This window comes from Galendromus occidentalis, unplaced genomic scaffold (genome assembly GCF_000255335.2).
Source record: "Galendromus occidentalis unplaced genomic scaffold, Mocc_1.1 scf7180000077438, whole genome shotgun sequence".
Taxonomy (NCBI): domain Eukaryota; kingdom Metazoa; phylum Arthropoda; class Arachnida; order Mesostigmata; family Phytoseiidae; genus Galendromus; species Galendromus occidentalis.
Genome location: NW_003805426.1, coordinates 711,528 through 727,014, shown reverse-complemented (window position 1 = coordinate 727,014; position 15,487 = coordinate 711,528). Strand labels below are relative to the sequence as shown.

At 50.3% G+C, this 15,487-nt stretch overlaps 3 protein-coding genes across 3 annotated transcripts; 1 reads left to right on the top strand and 2 right to left on the bottom strand.

Annotated features, from left to right (window-relative positions):
- Positions 1–374: 374 nt before the first annotated feature.
- Positions 375–2,376, bottom strand: LOC100901163 (glutamine synthetase). The gene is made up of 4 exons (XM_003743038.3): positions 2,151–2,376; positions 1,237–1,533; positions 751–1,084; positions 375–663 (listed from the first exon to the last, which is right to left on the bottom strand). The coding sequence occupies exons 1-4, from the start codon at positions 2,302–2,304 to the stop codon at positions 375–377; spliced, it is 1,074 nt and encodes a 357-aa protein (XP_003743086.1). The 5' UTR covers positions 2,305–2,376.
- A 3,726-nt stretch (positions 2,377–6,102) lies between these two features.
- LOC100900927 (troponin C) lies at positions 6,103–7,121 on the top strand. The gene is made up of 4 exons (XM_003743036.2): positions 6,103–6,127; positions 6,234–6,261; positions 6,409–6,804; positions 6,933–7,121. Exons 1-4 carry the CDS (start codon positions 6,125–6,127, stop codon positions 6,959–6,961), a joined length of 456 nt encoding a protein of 151 aa, XP_003743084.1. The 5' UTR covers positions 6,103–6,124; the 3' UTR covers positions 6,962–7,121.
- A 420-nt stretch (positions 7,122–7,541) lies between these two features.
- LOC100907938 (solute carrier organic anion transporter family member 5A1) lies at positions 7,542–15,344 on the bottom strand. Its single transcript, XM_029111395.1, is given in 16 exon segments — positions 7,542–7,845; positions 7,979–8,124; positions 8,294–8,411; positions 8,519–8,691; positions 8,835–9,041; positions 9,160–9,388; positions 9,498–9,722; positions 9,764–9,955; positions 10,242–10,323; positions 10,326–10,328; positions 10,422–10,549; positions 10,880–11,047; positions 11,130–11,341; positions 11,858–12,008; positions 12,686–12,729; positions 15,168–15,344. Coding segments are annotated over 15 exon segments (2,091 nt in total). The 5' UTR covers positions 12,699–12,729; positions 15,168–15,344; the 3' UTR covers positions 7,542–7,801.
- Between the last annotated feature and the right edge of the window lie 143 nt (positions 15,345–15,487).

Here is a 15,487-nt window from a genome sequence, read left to right as displayed (position 1 = left end):
TGTTGACGGCGATGGGCTATACGACTCGTGCTCGGGGATAAAGACCCAGGAGCAGGGAGAAAATGAAAGTTTACTCGACTTAGAGATTTCTCCGCTCGGCAAAGTATGAGTCGATTTTCTTTGGAACATCAAACCCACCAAAAGTTTTGAGAAGTTGCGCCGAGCATTGAGATACTGTGTCCCCGTAAGTGCGCCCATGTCTAACCGACACAGCTCTGCGGCTCGGAAAAACTCGGACGTGTAAATGCTGCGAATCCCAAAGAAGGAGGCCCCTCATTTAAGCGCTCTTCCGTAATTCAGTTGGATTGTTCAGAGCGTTCGCGATCAATGAGCATGACATTATCCGGCCTTTGGAGATAAAGTCGAAAGACAGATCACTCGTCGAGACAGATCGTGGCCGCCATCCTTTGAGCGACCAAGTAAGGATTGCAATTGGACGCGGGTCTCCTGTCCTCGAAGTATCCGCAGCCTCTGTCGCTCACGAGTCGCGGGATGCGTATCGATGCTCTGCGGCTCGCAACTCCCCAGCTGAAATCCTTCGTGTTCGGACAGAAAAATTCGGCTTCCAAACGCCGCGAGTTATCCCTGCCTCCGTTAGCGTCGTAAGCCGCGAGATGTTCTGCCGTTTTCAGTGATAGCTTGTGTATGGCTTCCAAGATGTGCCTGCGAATTTCAAATGTTCGGGTATTCGAGATGAATCTTCTTATATCAAGCGGTTTCGGGCAGCCCGCGACTGGTGAGGTAACTTACACCATGCCTCCCTCTTCGCGCATCTCCTCCGTGGAGACGTTGACGTGACACCCAGTCCCGGTCCAGGGACCTTCGATAGGCTTCGGATCGAAAGTCACGATCACGCCAAAATCTTCAGAACACCGCAGAAGGATGTAGCGAGCGGCGAGCATATGATCCCCGATCGTGACTCCCTCGCACGGGCCGATCTGGTACTCCCATTGGGACGGTGTAGCCTCTGCATTGGTCCCCCCGATTTTCACGCCAGCGTAGAGACAGGCCAAGTAGTGAGCGTCCGACAAGGCCCTTCCGTGGGCTCTATCGCTCCCGATGCCGCACATGTAGACGTAGCTGTCTGCGATAACACGAAAGGTGATTCTCCGCTGACCACGACAGGAATTCCGGTGAGAATCTCAACATATCCACCGGTATGATTCCTACCGGGAGAGAAGAAAACCTTGACTTCGTTCGATTGCGAGCGCCGCATCGATCTCTCATGGAACTCACCGACAGGTTTGGTTGGGTGTCCGTTCTTCGGCCATGCGAAGGGATGGCCGTCGCTGTCCAGGAGCGTGTATTCCTGCTCCATTCCGAACATGATCTTTACGTCAGCGCATCGATCAATCGTGGCTTTGCAGGCAGCTCGTCCATTCGGTCCACAGGGTTTCCCGGCACGCGAGCTCTCACAGACTACCAAGATGTTACGTTTCCTCAAGAACGGATCTTTGAAGATCGCAGCCGGAATGAGCGTTACATCGCTGTCTTCCAGGTCATCGCCCACCCCGTATGACCATTTCGGCACCTCTGTGGAACGGAGTGGAATCAATTTTCTATTTTCATGATCCTTGGCATGGGAGGTCGCGCTCTCACCATTCACCCCCCATTTTATCGCTGGTGAACAGATTTCGGGGACATTTGCTAACTTCGGGGGCTCGAGAACTACTTTTCGAGTGCCGCTAGTGTCTTCTCAAAGCTTGGTCCCTCGGAGGAGTCAAGTGTTCCGGCCCAAGAGAACAGCAGCTAGAATCCCCGAAACTTTCCGTGCCGCAAATGGACTCATATAACTAACATTGAACAAGAAACCGATGCCGATGGCTCTTTTTCTTCCACGATTCCCTGAATATAACATCCTGCCCCGGGAAGCCGAAGTGCAGATATCGGCCCATCTTTGAAATGCTCGATTCGTGACCCTCAGTGCAGGACAGCCAGCCTAAGCTCCGCCATCGGTTGTTCCCTAACGATTTAGAACCCGTAAATTCGGGCAGGATAGGGCCGGACAAGCTGAACCTCTAGTGTGAACTTCTCGTAGTGACGTATCACCGCGGCAAGTCAGCCGATTGGCAACGTGTTAACGTGGCAACGTGGTAAGGCAACACATGGGTCGACTCGACCTCGTAATGTTCGCAAAGATCTGTACTCACCTTCCGGAGCTTCTGGCTGGAAATCGAGAGTCCTCGCCTTCGCGCAAAGATTGTTGCAGATATCGACGAAGATATAGGTGGCCACCGTTTCATATCCTTGAGGCTCTAGATCCAAGTAGCGATCGAATGCTGCTTGGAGTTTCAAATGGTCCATTATTCGCGTGTTTGGTCGCGATATGCCTAACTGTCCGCGTAACCCCGACGCTCTGACAGTGGAAAGACGGGCGACTCGCCGCTCTTCACAGCTCATTCTTACACTCAGCCGCGGAATGAAGCCCTCTCCCAAACTCTTGATAGGGTTGCCTCCATGCGGAAAATATCTTGGAACATGCAGCTTGAGGAGCCGACAATTAGGCAGAGTATTATACATACCAAAAGTGCAGCGAAGGCCCCGGTGAGCGCTGGATGCAGACTCATAGGGGATCAGGGCCGCTGCAGGACCTGTCGCGACATATCTCTTGGGAGACCGCCCACCGACATTAAACTCCGAGCGTTTCGAATCAGGCTCAATCAGTCGAGGCAGATGTTGCCGCGAAAACGTCTTCGAGTTTGCTATGCTAGACCCACAGACCAAGGGTACTTCGTCTTCAGCAGCACGAAAGTGCCCTGACTTTGACGCTAAATATCTGTATGACGCCTGAGCTACGCAGTTTGCGATTCGTCTCGTATCGGAGCAAAACGTACGATGCTACCCATCGAAATCCGCGGCGATTGAAGCGGTATGGGTCACTGCTTCGGAAGATGAATATCAGTTTCTGCCGATGAAGGAGCGGTGTCCCGGGTCGGTTTCGCTGTTGGACTCGGGCGACGCCTGGCCCCTCCACATTCGCAGATGATCAACATCCGAGAAACTTTTGCCGGAGAGGGGAAATCTTTCATGATTCATGAGAATATCGCAAAGTTATTATCTGCGAATGATCCGTGCTCTTCGTCATTCTGTGGCTCCCAGCTCGTGCATATCTCCATGCGAATCGCGAACGTACAAAATATAACCATGTGAGGGTACAAAACTTCGTGCCTGGATAACAAGGAAGGACCGAGCGGAATGTTGAAATGAATAAATGAATAATTACACATTCATCCCCATGACCCATGATACTCAGATCTTGTAGGAAGAGCGGTCGAGGCTTCTCACAACGAGCGCTCCATCTTGGAGTGATCGTGAGTCACGTAGACTGGAAATATAATTTCGATCAAAGCACTCAAAATGATAGACCGCCGGCAATGATTCCCTTCGTCGCCAGCAAGGGGTAAGAAAGGACCCACGTTTTCACGCTACAGGGTGACTTGCTAATAACCTTTGAATTTGACTGAGATCCGAGGAATTCTCCTCCTCATTACTCGATGAATCCAAGCCCGGAGGGAACTTCTTATCCCTAATCCTCTGAGAAATCTGCGCTCATGACGTTCGCTTCTAATTAGGCTTCCCAGAGTTTGTTCGAGATCTCTCTCCAGGGTGACCGGATCGAGATCCTATGCGATCACCGAACCGCCATACAGAAAGAAATACAATCGTTTATAAGACGATAAGACGTAATCTCCCTCCGGTCTCACCAGCTTAGATAACTTCATGTTCTGAGTTTGGCCCAAAGCTGTGCTGTAAACCCTATCGCCCGTATCTCCAGTCAAAGCTCGCGAAGTTCTTACAGCCAGGCGGTGGCGAATGGATCTGGCGGTCTCATCTCGAAGTTGGTTCCATTATTTGGTTTCTTCATGATACTCGGTCTCGGGCGGGATGTGACATCTGATACCCCACTGAAGGATATCGCAAAGTCAAGACGTAATTGAAATCGGCACTACAGAACGTGATTCATATATCCTTATCGACTACTATTGCTTTTACACCTTTGCGAATGACTCGTTGCATGAGAAATTTCGGAATAGTTCCGGACCTCCCATGTAGCCCTCGAAAGAGTTCTACAGCGAGCGGATCGTCATCCAGTTTTGGACCACAGCGATGGGAACGCCATCGAAGTTTACCGTGAAGTTAATACTAGCGCCCGACAATAGTCGTCTAGGAAATCGCGATAATCTATCCTTGGTGGTATTCTTATAGAGGTGGCGCTCGTTCGAGACGCGATCAAGTCCTGAATACAGTCGAACCCGCTAAAAATAGAACACCGGATATAAGAGAGCGATTCCGATTCCCTGATTTTTTCTCCATAGGGGTTCATGTTGAAAACCTCCTTTATAAGAATTCCGGATGCAAGAGAAAACCGGATATAACAGACCATTCCGAAACCCCGGCTCCGTAGAGTCCCATGTCAGAGCCCTCTTATGTAAGAAAGAACCATCTCAAGCAGAGTTCGGGTTTGCGCTTCCATGACTTCTCTTCCTCTCAAAAGTGGCCCGAATGAGATATGGTTCTGATGGGCTTCCGTAATAAATCAGAATTCGCTCTGAAAACGATCGTCTCTGCGCTGAATCTTGGTATGGGCATCCGAGTCATAGGACAACGGGACTTCTCAGGTTTTTCCATGGAAAACCCGTACCTAGGATATTAGAGAAACCGGATATAAGAGACCATTTTCAATTTATTGCCCGAGAGGTCTCGTATAAGCGGGTTCGACTGTATTCTCTTTCCTCCTGTCCGGTCATTTCCCCGTAAAGAGGTGCGATGAAAGGATCGTCGATTCAGACTTCCGTGAACATTCTGATTGGGTAACATGCCCGTCATTTTTTCAACCCTTAAAAATCTGCTGTCCTCTCGAGACTGCCCGACTGTTGGAGACTGGCCGTCCATTGTCTCGTCGAACCACCAAGAGAACTGAGTCTGCTTGCATGCAGTGTTCAATTGATCAAATGAACACTTGGAGCAAGAAAAGTCCTCCACCCTTCGCGACTCGGGTACCAGATTTCTGAGCCCCGAAAACCTCTCCTTTCATCAGGGACCGCCTTGCCGATAGCATCATTTACAGAGAACGTAGAGGAGGCATTCAAATTTTTATTTGAAGCCTCCCATTGACGCGAGAGCTTCCTCATAGCCAAGGTCGGATCACGACAAGCAACAGCTCACTTGTTCTACTCTCCGTCGAAATCGAGAGCGCCCGCCTCTCGGGAATCAGCCCTCGTTCCGGCAAGCGAGACGCCGAGCAGACCACTGACGATGGGCGAGAGAGTTTAGAATTCATTTCGCCGAGATGGCCCGCACCGGCGAGTGGCCGACTCTGGAAGATCTCAGCGCCGTGCTCAGACTATCTCGATTGGAGTAACCCATACCTCTAACAGAGCATCACTTACTCAGTCCTGCCTCTTGCGAGAATAGTCGCGACCGAATCATAAGAATGATACGGATGCCCTGCGTGCTTATCAAGAATATATGTAAGCCTAGGCTGATTTGAATGCTGATCTAGATTCGAATGAGGTGCATCGATATTAAATGATCTCGAGGCGTTTCTCCCATGTCCGGATGGCAGATACTCTGTCTTATCACCATATACTTCAGTTTCGCCGAAGGATTGAATTTGATTCTTAGATAATTCATGAGACAAGCGAGTATTCTGCTGCAGATACGGGAAACGCGGAGCATTCGGATCTTCAGAAGAATATCGGTGGCGCCCTAGGATGATAAAATGCCCGCCTCGATATGCGATATGCGCTACGCATACCTGACTCGGGACTGCTCTGATTTGAGTAATTTGACTCATCGGCCTCCTGAAATATGAAATACGGCCAGATCAGACAAACCTTCGATCTCGGCATTGTGTATCTCGTATTTTTCCCGAATCTCCCGAACGGCTGGAGCTGACGCTGGCATTAGTGTCCATAGTCGGCGAAAAATTGGGCGACAACACTCACGACTCGATATTCGCCCGGAATATTTATTTTCGCGGCTCGAGTCCGAGCACGAGCTCTGTCGGTACTGCTCACAAGAGTGCTCGGACTCAAGACCGCTCTCTCAGAGTCTTCTGAGAGTCTATATAAGACGCTCGCACCCTAGTCCACCACTGACAGTGTTATTGGCGTTTCTAGTCATGGTGAGCAGCGTATGGTTCTGTCCCAGATATTTGATCGGGTTTATGATCAGAGATTACGATGATTTCGGAGTAAATTCATGACGCGAGTTTCGTGTTGTGTTTTCAGGATGATCTCACCAAGGAACAAGTGAGCAGTGAGTATCCATTGGTAGACCTTCGCGAGTACCAAATTTCTATTCGCTCCTCGCCGCGGATTCACCCAGGAGCGCCGCCCCCACATGGAGGTATCATACGAAGAGGGAGTCTTAGGGGGTATTGAGTCTGATTGCTTCGTTTCGCAGTGCTCCGCAAGGCGTTCGACATGTTCGATCGCGACAAGAAAGGCTTCATCCACACCAACATGGTGTCTGCCATCCTGAGGACCCTCGGTCAGACCTTCGAAGAGAAGGATTTGAAGGACCTGATTTCGGAAATCGATCAAGACGGGTCCGGTGAGCTCGAGTTCGACGAGTTCGTCGCCCTGGCTGCTAGATTCTTGGTTGAAGAGGACTCCGAAGCGATGCAAGAGGAGCTCCGCGAAGCTTTCCGTCTTTACGACAAAGAGGGTAACGGCTACATCAACGTATCAGATCTGCGCGAGATCCTCCGAGCTCTCGACGACGCTCTCACCGAGGATGAACTCGATGAGATGATCGCTGAAATCGATACCGACGGCTCCGGAACCGTAGATTTCGACGGTAGGTTCCAGGAAAAAGACTGCAAGTGTCTCGGGCAGCCGCTCGGGTGCCTTGTCGTCTTCATTTTACGGCCCAGCTTGCCCAACCCCGTCGATTTCCAAGTTCCTCATATCCCTCCTTGCTTACAGAGTTCATGGAGATGATGACCGGAGATTAGGACCCTTGTGCACTTTCTCACGATACGGCTGGAATCTGTGAACCTCTTTATTCGGCAACATCTTCGAAACTTAGTGTCAACTGCCGATCTGACAAAGATTCTCGTCGACCTTCAATAAAGCGAACATGGATTTGCTTGATAATTCGATCATGATGAATGATGAATCTGTGTGGTTTCCCTGTCCGCCAATTCGTTGAACTCGAAGCTTGCTTCGATCTTACTGTGATCTTCGGCGCTGTTTGAATTGGATGAAGGAGGATATCAATGATCGTTCCGAAATAAATATTTTGCTCAATTAGAACGGTCTTCCTATGTTTCTCAGGGGAAGAGCTAATTCCTTTCACAGAAGAAGGATAGAAACGTAGGAGATCTATATAGCTTCCGCGCTTTTTATTTCAATGAATGTCCTTCCAAAAATAATCATTTTTCTTTACACAATATAAATTATCTACTCGTCATCTAGTGACTGCTGACTTACATAACGAAAAACATGAGCAATTTATCATATAGGTATCGCTTACTGCGACTTCTGCCACCGTTACGGAGCGTAGCCCCTAGAAAGTATCACCGCGAACCCCCTATATGTGGGTGAGTTCTACCGTCAGCATCTGATTCTCCATAGGAGCATGGATGGAGTGCTTCAACGCCAAGGGAGATTTGCCTCCACGTCCTGAGATCTAGACGATCGCATGATCGCGTGTGGCCTCGTGCTGGATTGAAGAACTCTATGCTCCACCATAAAATGAGCGATTAGGGTCGGGGTATCCTCCCGACAATCGAGCACGATTATGTTTAGAGAAACTCGCCGATGCATTCTGCTTCTGCGCGGGATTAGGCTATTCACAAGTTCGTGTCAGCCTCGACCCCATTCTTGTTCACGGTGCCTACGTAAGGACAAAGATCGAGTTAAAATACGACCTATCTCCCCCGGGGAAATGCGTAGAATTAACGGAAGCTCCCCATGGCAAGAGCGATCTGAGTTGGATCAAAATGGACGGGGCTCAGCCGGAGGCTCACCTTCATTTTTCTGTTTTTCCTCCTCCTCATCGCTGTCGTCCGGTTCACTGTAGAAATGCTTGATGCGTTGTGCATAGAGGATGACAAGTGCGTAACAAACGACTCCAACAGACAGCAGCCCGATCGTCGTGCCATGCACCAAATACCTGCGAACGTTCGCGGGATCGAATCGAGATCCGGCCGAGTGCACAAAAACCGCGGGAAGCAGTTGTGTCCCTCGCGGACACTGAACGTAAGCCTGCATATAATTCAGAACTTCCAACCCACGCAACGGGTCTTAGCTCGAGAATCGGAGGATCCTTTACTAGCTCTCACCTCATTTTATCGATATCATAGATCTTGCAGCTCCCTCTGCTACCATCGCACTTCTTGCCCCACAATATGCACGATTTATCTAGCACATACCCGTAGATCAAGGGGTATGGTATGAAAGCTGGAGACAGAATATGACGAGAAATGAAATGCGCTTCTTCCGCACGTTCGGGATACATCACGAGAGGTATTGATGAGGATCGAGAGAATGATATCTCTTAGACTCACCGACTAGGTTTATAAATGATGAGCCAGCCCCGAGGGCGATACTTTTGTCCACTGGGTCGACGCATCTTAAATACAGCAGTATGCTGCCAGGTCTCGCAGAGGATCCAACGAGCTGACACAAACTCACGATAACGAGGTACAGTACCAGTGTCGAACATGTCGAGCCGCAGTACCTGTGAGGAGGACTCGTGAGGATCTCGACGGTGGGCCCGCATCTCCCGCGGAAAAGTACTTGTTCACCCCAAATAAATATAAGATATTCGTCCGATCTTGATTCTCCCTTCCCGCAGGCCGGTATGAGGAGGCTCATGCTCACCCAGGTTGCACAGTTTCAGTCGTGCTCAAAGGATCCACGCAAGTGCAGTTCGTATAAGAGAGCGGGATTCCCTTCGCGGATAGCTCTTGCGTACGACAGCCGCCGTAACATGGCGAGAAAAGAGTCCCGATTGAAGAGCAAACGGGGGAGAAATCGTTGACTGAGCACGTGCAATTAGCATTACAGCTGTTAGTCAGCGCAGTCGCCCTACAGAGAAAAGTGAATTGAGAAAAACCTTCGTTCGTGACTTCGATGACACCTCAAATGATAGGAGCCCTCCCGAGCTCCTCTCGAATCATAACGGGACGGAGGAGACCATACTCACGCGTCATGGTAATCGAGTGGCTCTCCGTGGTAGGGGCCGATGAAGTCGGTGAGGCCGCGAATGGTTTTCGATTGACACCCGATGAAGGAGAGAGCGACGTATCCCGACAAGTAGGTGGCTTCGATGAGTGCCACATAGATTGCGACTTTCCGTGCTGATGGCTTGAAGAACTGAATCAGCAAGCCACCGGCCATTATACCGATCATATTCGTTAGAACCTTCGAGACTCCTGTTGGTAGGGAAAGATTCGGCTTGAGCCTTTCCTAGTTCTCAGGGGCTTCCATCGGGTATCCTTCATACTGCGCGGCTCATCGCGGATCCTGGCCAGGTATTTTTACCTGAGAGGAAACTAGCGGACGAAGCTGTCCTTCCAAACTGATGCTCCAAGTATTTCGTGAAACTTGTCCCGTATCCGGCAGAAGCGATGATGAAGAAGACGAAGCCGATCGATTTCAGCGCGAAGATGGGGTTCTTAGACAATCTGACAACGGAGAGCCAGATTTCCTGTTGAACGCGAATGAAATCAGACGAGACTTCTGGAAAGATTCTCGACGGTCGAACATCTCCCAGGTGACATTCAATCTTTCTCACCCTCGAACACTACCAACCTTAATTGCGCCCCGGCCGGTTTTCTTCGACATGACTTTATTGGCTTTCTGATCTTTACCCATTGGGAGGATGCGGGGAAAGAACATCATCGGTAGCGCGACGAACGTGAGAGCGATACCGAAAAATATGTAGCCGAGCCACCACGCACCGACCCATCGAGGGTCTCTTTTGCTCAGACCGACAGGCGCTCCGTCTGGAATAGAGTGGCAAAATATCTGTGAGTCGAACGTATCTACGATGAAGCAGAGATCAGTGTCTTCCAAGGCGCTCCCTGAAAGCCTCGAACAAGGTTTCCGGGGCCCTCGACGCTGTTAGCTAGAAATTATCCGGGGTGGGCACATGAGATTATTCTCGTCCCGCTCCGAAGGCTCGGCGTTGATTGGAGTGACGCTGGGAACCCTGCAGCTTTCCACAGTTCTGAGGTCAGATTAGGGATTAGGCTTCCCGACGGCTTTTGTGGTCGGGGCACTTACTGAAGAAGTCTTCGTGGAACGTCAGGCAAAAGCTAGACGTCAGAAATCCCAATACCGGGCCCAGCAAGCGCAGAGCGAAGGAGACGCCTGGAAAAGGAGGAAAGATTTTTCCGACATAAATTGCATCTTTCGGAAGCATCTGGACTTTGAAGGGATAGACAACGAATCAAAAGAACTCACTGAAGTAGAAAGGCGAGTTTTTTTCCTTATGTTGTCGTCCATATAGGTTGAGCCAACAACGTAGTAGACACTGCCACCGGATCCATTCAAGAAGTTAGCGAAGAAGAACAGGAGGAAGGGAACCCACGCTGGGAAATTGAGGGAAATTACTTCGATTCGAGGAAGCTCGAGAAAACTCGGCCCCTCTGTGTCTGGTGGCTCCGTCACACTTCGCCGAACTCAATTCGGGAATCCCCGATCTCATCGAGTTCTCAGAGAGTGCTACGTGCGTGTCGTTCATCGCACTATCGTAATCGGGGTGCCGATGATGGTGTCCAGGTTGCTTCGAGGATGCACGCATCCTCCCGCAGTACGGGGGTTCGAGGGCGCCGTTGGGCGGCGGGGCCCGCGGGCTGCGACTGGGCATTCCTGGTCCATACGATTCAATAACGTATCCCAAGCCTCCGGCGAGATCTTACCCTGATTGTCGGAGCAGCCATCTCGATACCCTCCCAGCGATTTATCGTGACACACTCGCAATTTCTGAGCGGCTCTAGCCATTTCCATTTCTTCGTCTGTGATCCCTGGTCCATAAATGACGAAAGGCAGGATACTGAACATACAGCTCAAGACCACAATGAAAGAACCTGCAAAATGTCGGTATTCATTGGTTGACCCCGGATATTCACAAATTCATACAGAAAGCCAACGGAGGGGAGTTTCCCTCACCCAAACTCATCAGCTTCGGTCGGCTGATGCGATTCGCATAATAGCCAGCGACAACGTTGATAAAGATCGGTGAAATATTGTCAGCTATCAGGATGATGGCCGTTGTCGAGTTGGACATTTGGAAGCGGCGTTCGATCGTAGACAAGGTCCCCACCAGGTAGCTTTTGTAGGCTCCGCTCAAAATCCCCATCAGCACGTAATTCATGAAATACCTGAGAATGCATGAGCAGTTTGAGGTATTGTAAGGACAGAAATTCGCGGAAATATTCCATCCAACTTCTGAACTCCCAGAGGAGCGGACATTATATCCGAGTCTTGTATTGTGTCTTCAGAAAGCATCTTATTCAGCGCGAGGCTTTCGGAGAATCTGACTCGATCAGAGCCCCCCTACTATCAATAGCAGGACTATGTTATCAGGCAGAGGCGGCGAATTATTCGGCTCGAAGATTTCTTGATAGACGCCAACAGGAAAGGAGATCCCTTTAATCGTATATTTTTTCGCGTGCGTCGCCCGATTTCAGAACCTTTCGGTTCTCGAGAGTATGATTCGAAACTCTCCCGAATGTCTGAATTGGGGGAGCGCGAGTGAGATCGTGTGAGGAAAACAACATTGTGACTCCGCGGCAAAGCCAGTTGGATTCATTCACTCACAGAGTTCTGCATCAGCGAGTTTGAGCAGCCTCGTTGAATATCGAATGACCGGAATCGAAGTCAAAATCAGCCCTTACCATCTCGGATGTGCGAATCGTTGCAGCCACGCAGGTCGGTAAGAAAAAATCCCGCATAAGTAATCTTTCTCTGGATGCACAAGTTGAGCGGAAGATTCAGCGGTGGATTGGGCACCTAAAGAATCCTGCGAGACGGACCACTTCGGTGGATCTGGAATATTTACTAGTCTGAGTTTTGCGCTGTAATTTTGCTCGATTGTTCCGATGAAACTGGTTAGAAAGACCGGATGCAGATTTTGTCTCATTCGAGATAAGGCCACAACGGAGTACTTCCTGAGCGAGCCAATCCGGGACTCCGTGAATCGAAGTATCGAAGCAGGAGGTCGCTTGCCGCCTCTCAGTCTCCTTCTCAGGGATGCAGGCAGAGCCAGCAAATGCCGAAGGGCCTAATACCTCCCTACGTCAATAGTCACCCATCTCCGGCTAAAGATGGGTGCCTATACAACCTAAGAAATGCGAAGTCTACATCGATCAACTTATCGAGAAGCGAATGATTGTTTCCGCCGTCAGTCGTCATGGCTGTTAGCGTCTAAATGAAAGAATTCATCCCACCACTCGGCCTTGACCCTTGGCCTCTTTGACTACTCTGACTGGAGGAGATAAATTTCCATCACTCGGGGAGGGACGAATAACCGAAAGCCCGGTGGGTGATACACGTAGGTCGACAATCATTTCCTAGCATCGGAAGCCAGCCGAAGCTGTCGTCTGATGACGGAAAGAACTTATTTTGGCGGAATTTCATCCGATCCATCGATTCATGATAGTATATGAATCGCTGATAATAGTCTCAAGAAAGAATATGCGTTCGAAACCATATGTGAAACCTACCTGGTCCCCTCATGGTGACTACTCAAAGGCTACTCACTCCGCGCCTGGAACGAGATGTCAACTCTTGGTCAGTCGGCTTCCATAATAGTGAATCTATAGAGCTCTACCGCCCGAGAACAGCTAGGGGGACGCATCGAGAAACGCACGGAGTATCGCGTTGGACGGCGATGAGATACTTTCTACCCAGACTCTTTAGATGCCTCAGCGCCTGAGCGATTTCCGTGTACAGATCAGCGACAATGATTCCGAGGTGATTTGACTGCAGCCGCTAGCGGGCGAAACGATGAAGCTTCGAGCCACGCAAAGACGTCGATGAGCATAATAATCCACAAGGGGATTCATCTCGCATGGATAATGATCAGATAACATCCAGTGATGGGCGGTAAGAATCGATGAGATCGCTAAGTGGGTTTCAACCCCCAAGACTCTGAGACATCGCGATCCGGGATGCGGAGATGTCGTGAGGAAGCGGGGTGTCTGGCAGGAACGCTTCGCCATCGTTCCTTCTTCCCATGAAGCAACTTCGATTCATTTAAGGGAAGAAACCCGAGCGTCGATCGCAGCCAGATGAAACTTGAGCCAAGGTCCGATAGCGTTCGGCTAAATTGTAAAAGAAGCATTCTCTAAAGCGAGAGTATTCGGCTGGGGGGAAGCTGAGGTGATTCTCCGTGGGGTCGATAATAATTCAAGTGAGCTATTGGAGACCGCCGGCGGCCTCTGCATCCCTATCGTTTACATCGAGTCGTCGCACTACCGCAGAGGCCTTCCTTCCTCCATCGTAACTCCTTCCGCGCTCGAGATCAATTCCTGGATTCCAACACCACGATTCAGCATTACAGAGTGGCTTGGTGAGGCGTCGCCGATTTGCATGGCAGCGATTCGGTGCCTGGTTGGGTAAGCGCTCGAAATGCCGTTTTCGTCAGGTCTCAATTTCTACTACCATGACGATACTCGCAACCGAGCTAACGCAGTGAATCCCGAGCTCCGAGAAATCCAGATGAGACCGAAAAAGATTAATGAGACTCAAGCGCTCGTCGAATATTCGGAGGAGAAAGGAATGCGTCATTCCGCTCCGTTCACTCCACTCACGGGTTATGAGAGTCGCCACGTTTTCACTCGGTTCCGTTGATGAGATCAAATCCACTACTGACCAAATTCACGGATCGACTGAGAGTCTGACGAACGCTAAGTCTAATCTCGCTCAGGCCAGCTTCAGCATATCCGCCACACTCGGCGATTCAAACAAAGTCGAAGAGTTATCCGAAAGTCTGAACTTGCGTTGTCGCGATAATTGAGTCAAGGACAGCCAGACCCTTGAATGGGAGACTTCAACAATGTCCAATCTGAACGACTGTCCGGAGGACTAACCCACTGATCATCCGATCGTCTGGGTAGTCCGTCAGCTGAGTGAAAGAGTGATCTCACAAAAGAAAACACCTTTATTTGCGGAGTGAACTTGACGGCTGAATACGCATTCCGTTTTGCTTGAAGTTTCCCCACACAGCTCTTGGAGCTCCTCACATTCACCTTGCCGGATAGATTCCACAACCAGGCATCGCAGATAACTTTTCTGTCGCTCCCGTCATCTTATTCGTCCCAAGGACCTTCACAGAATCGCGTGCTGCGAGGATCGTTTCCCCATCTTAGTAACGAATCCGTGGACACCTTGCATTGACCGAATGGGATTGGAATAGTCTATGTTGGAAACAATATTCACAGGAGAAGTCAATCAATGTCTACTTTCAGCTCGGATGGGCAGAAGAACGAAGCCCCGAGCGTCGGAAGACATTCCCCGGAGATGCCAACCTGGGGATATTTACGCGCAAACAGAAGATCATGTCTGGTTCAAGTCTCAAGAAGGAACAGCTGACCGGTCCACATTCATGTACGGCGCCCGGAGCGGTTGTAGGACGACCGATGCGAGGATCTGGATATTCCGCGGAAGGCATCATCGATTTACCGAAGCAGCCCATCGTCACCTCCCGTGTTCGAGAATATTTCACATGCTATGTACCATTCAGCAATAGTGCCGACCGGTCGCCCTGACAGCCCACCCTCACGATCTGCTCCCGATCTGCTAGACGAGTTCATCTATGATTTTTCTCATGAGATATTCTCCTATCTATCCCGGTTTCCGCATCACTTTGCCGTGTAGTTTCGGTTCGAGTCCATCAATCTTTAGGGAAGCCGAACAGCTGGTCTAGCGGGACTTGTTCCAGAGCACGCCGGCTCACGAGAGCTGAGTGAGTCCGATATAAGTCCAAAACACAGCTCTTGTTTGCTACAGAGCCCTTCACCTGTGGCGCGGATCAAGATGCTTTCTCCGAAATTCTCGAATCTCGTCTCACTGATGGACTCTTGATTGCTACGTCCGCTCACAGTGCATTGCTTCGAAAAACAAACCGCGGCAGCAGCCGAACATCCTCCGACAGCAGGCGTTCGAATCATCCATTGGCTCTGGAGGAAATCTGGCGGCACTAACCTCTCTGGCGACTTCTGTTTAGTTAAATCGTTGCGTGAGTTGTTCTGAAGGCCGTGGCTGCTACGATCTGTCGGCGATCGACAGAGTCATAAGGATCCCTGCGGATCTGAGATGCTGTTGTTGAGATTGTCAGAGTCGGCTGACGTCTGGTGCAGAGAAGGGAACCTCATCCGACGCCTCACAATAAATCTCACCGCATCGCAAACTTCCGCTCGCGCTTGTCGATCTCTGCAGCAACTGAACAGCTAACGATGTGATTTTGTGAAGCTCACTATTCTCCGCGCGGCGAATTTTGACAGCAAGCATTCGCTGTGCCGGCC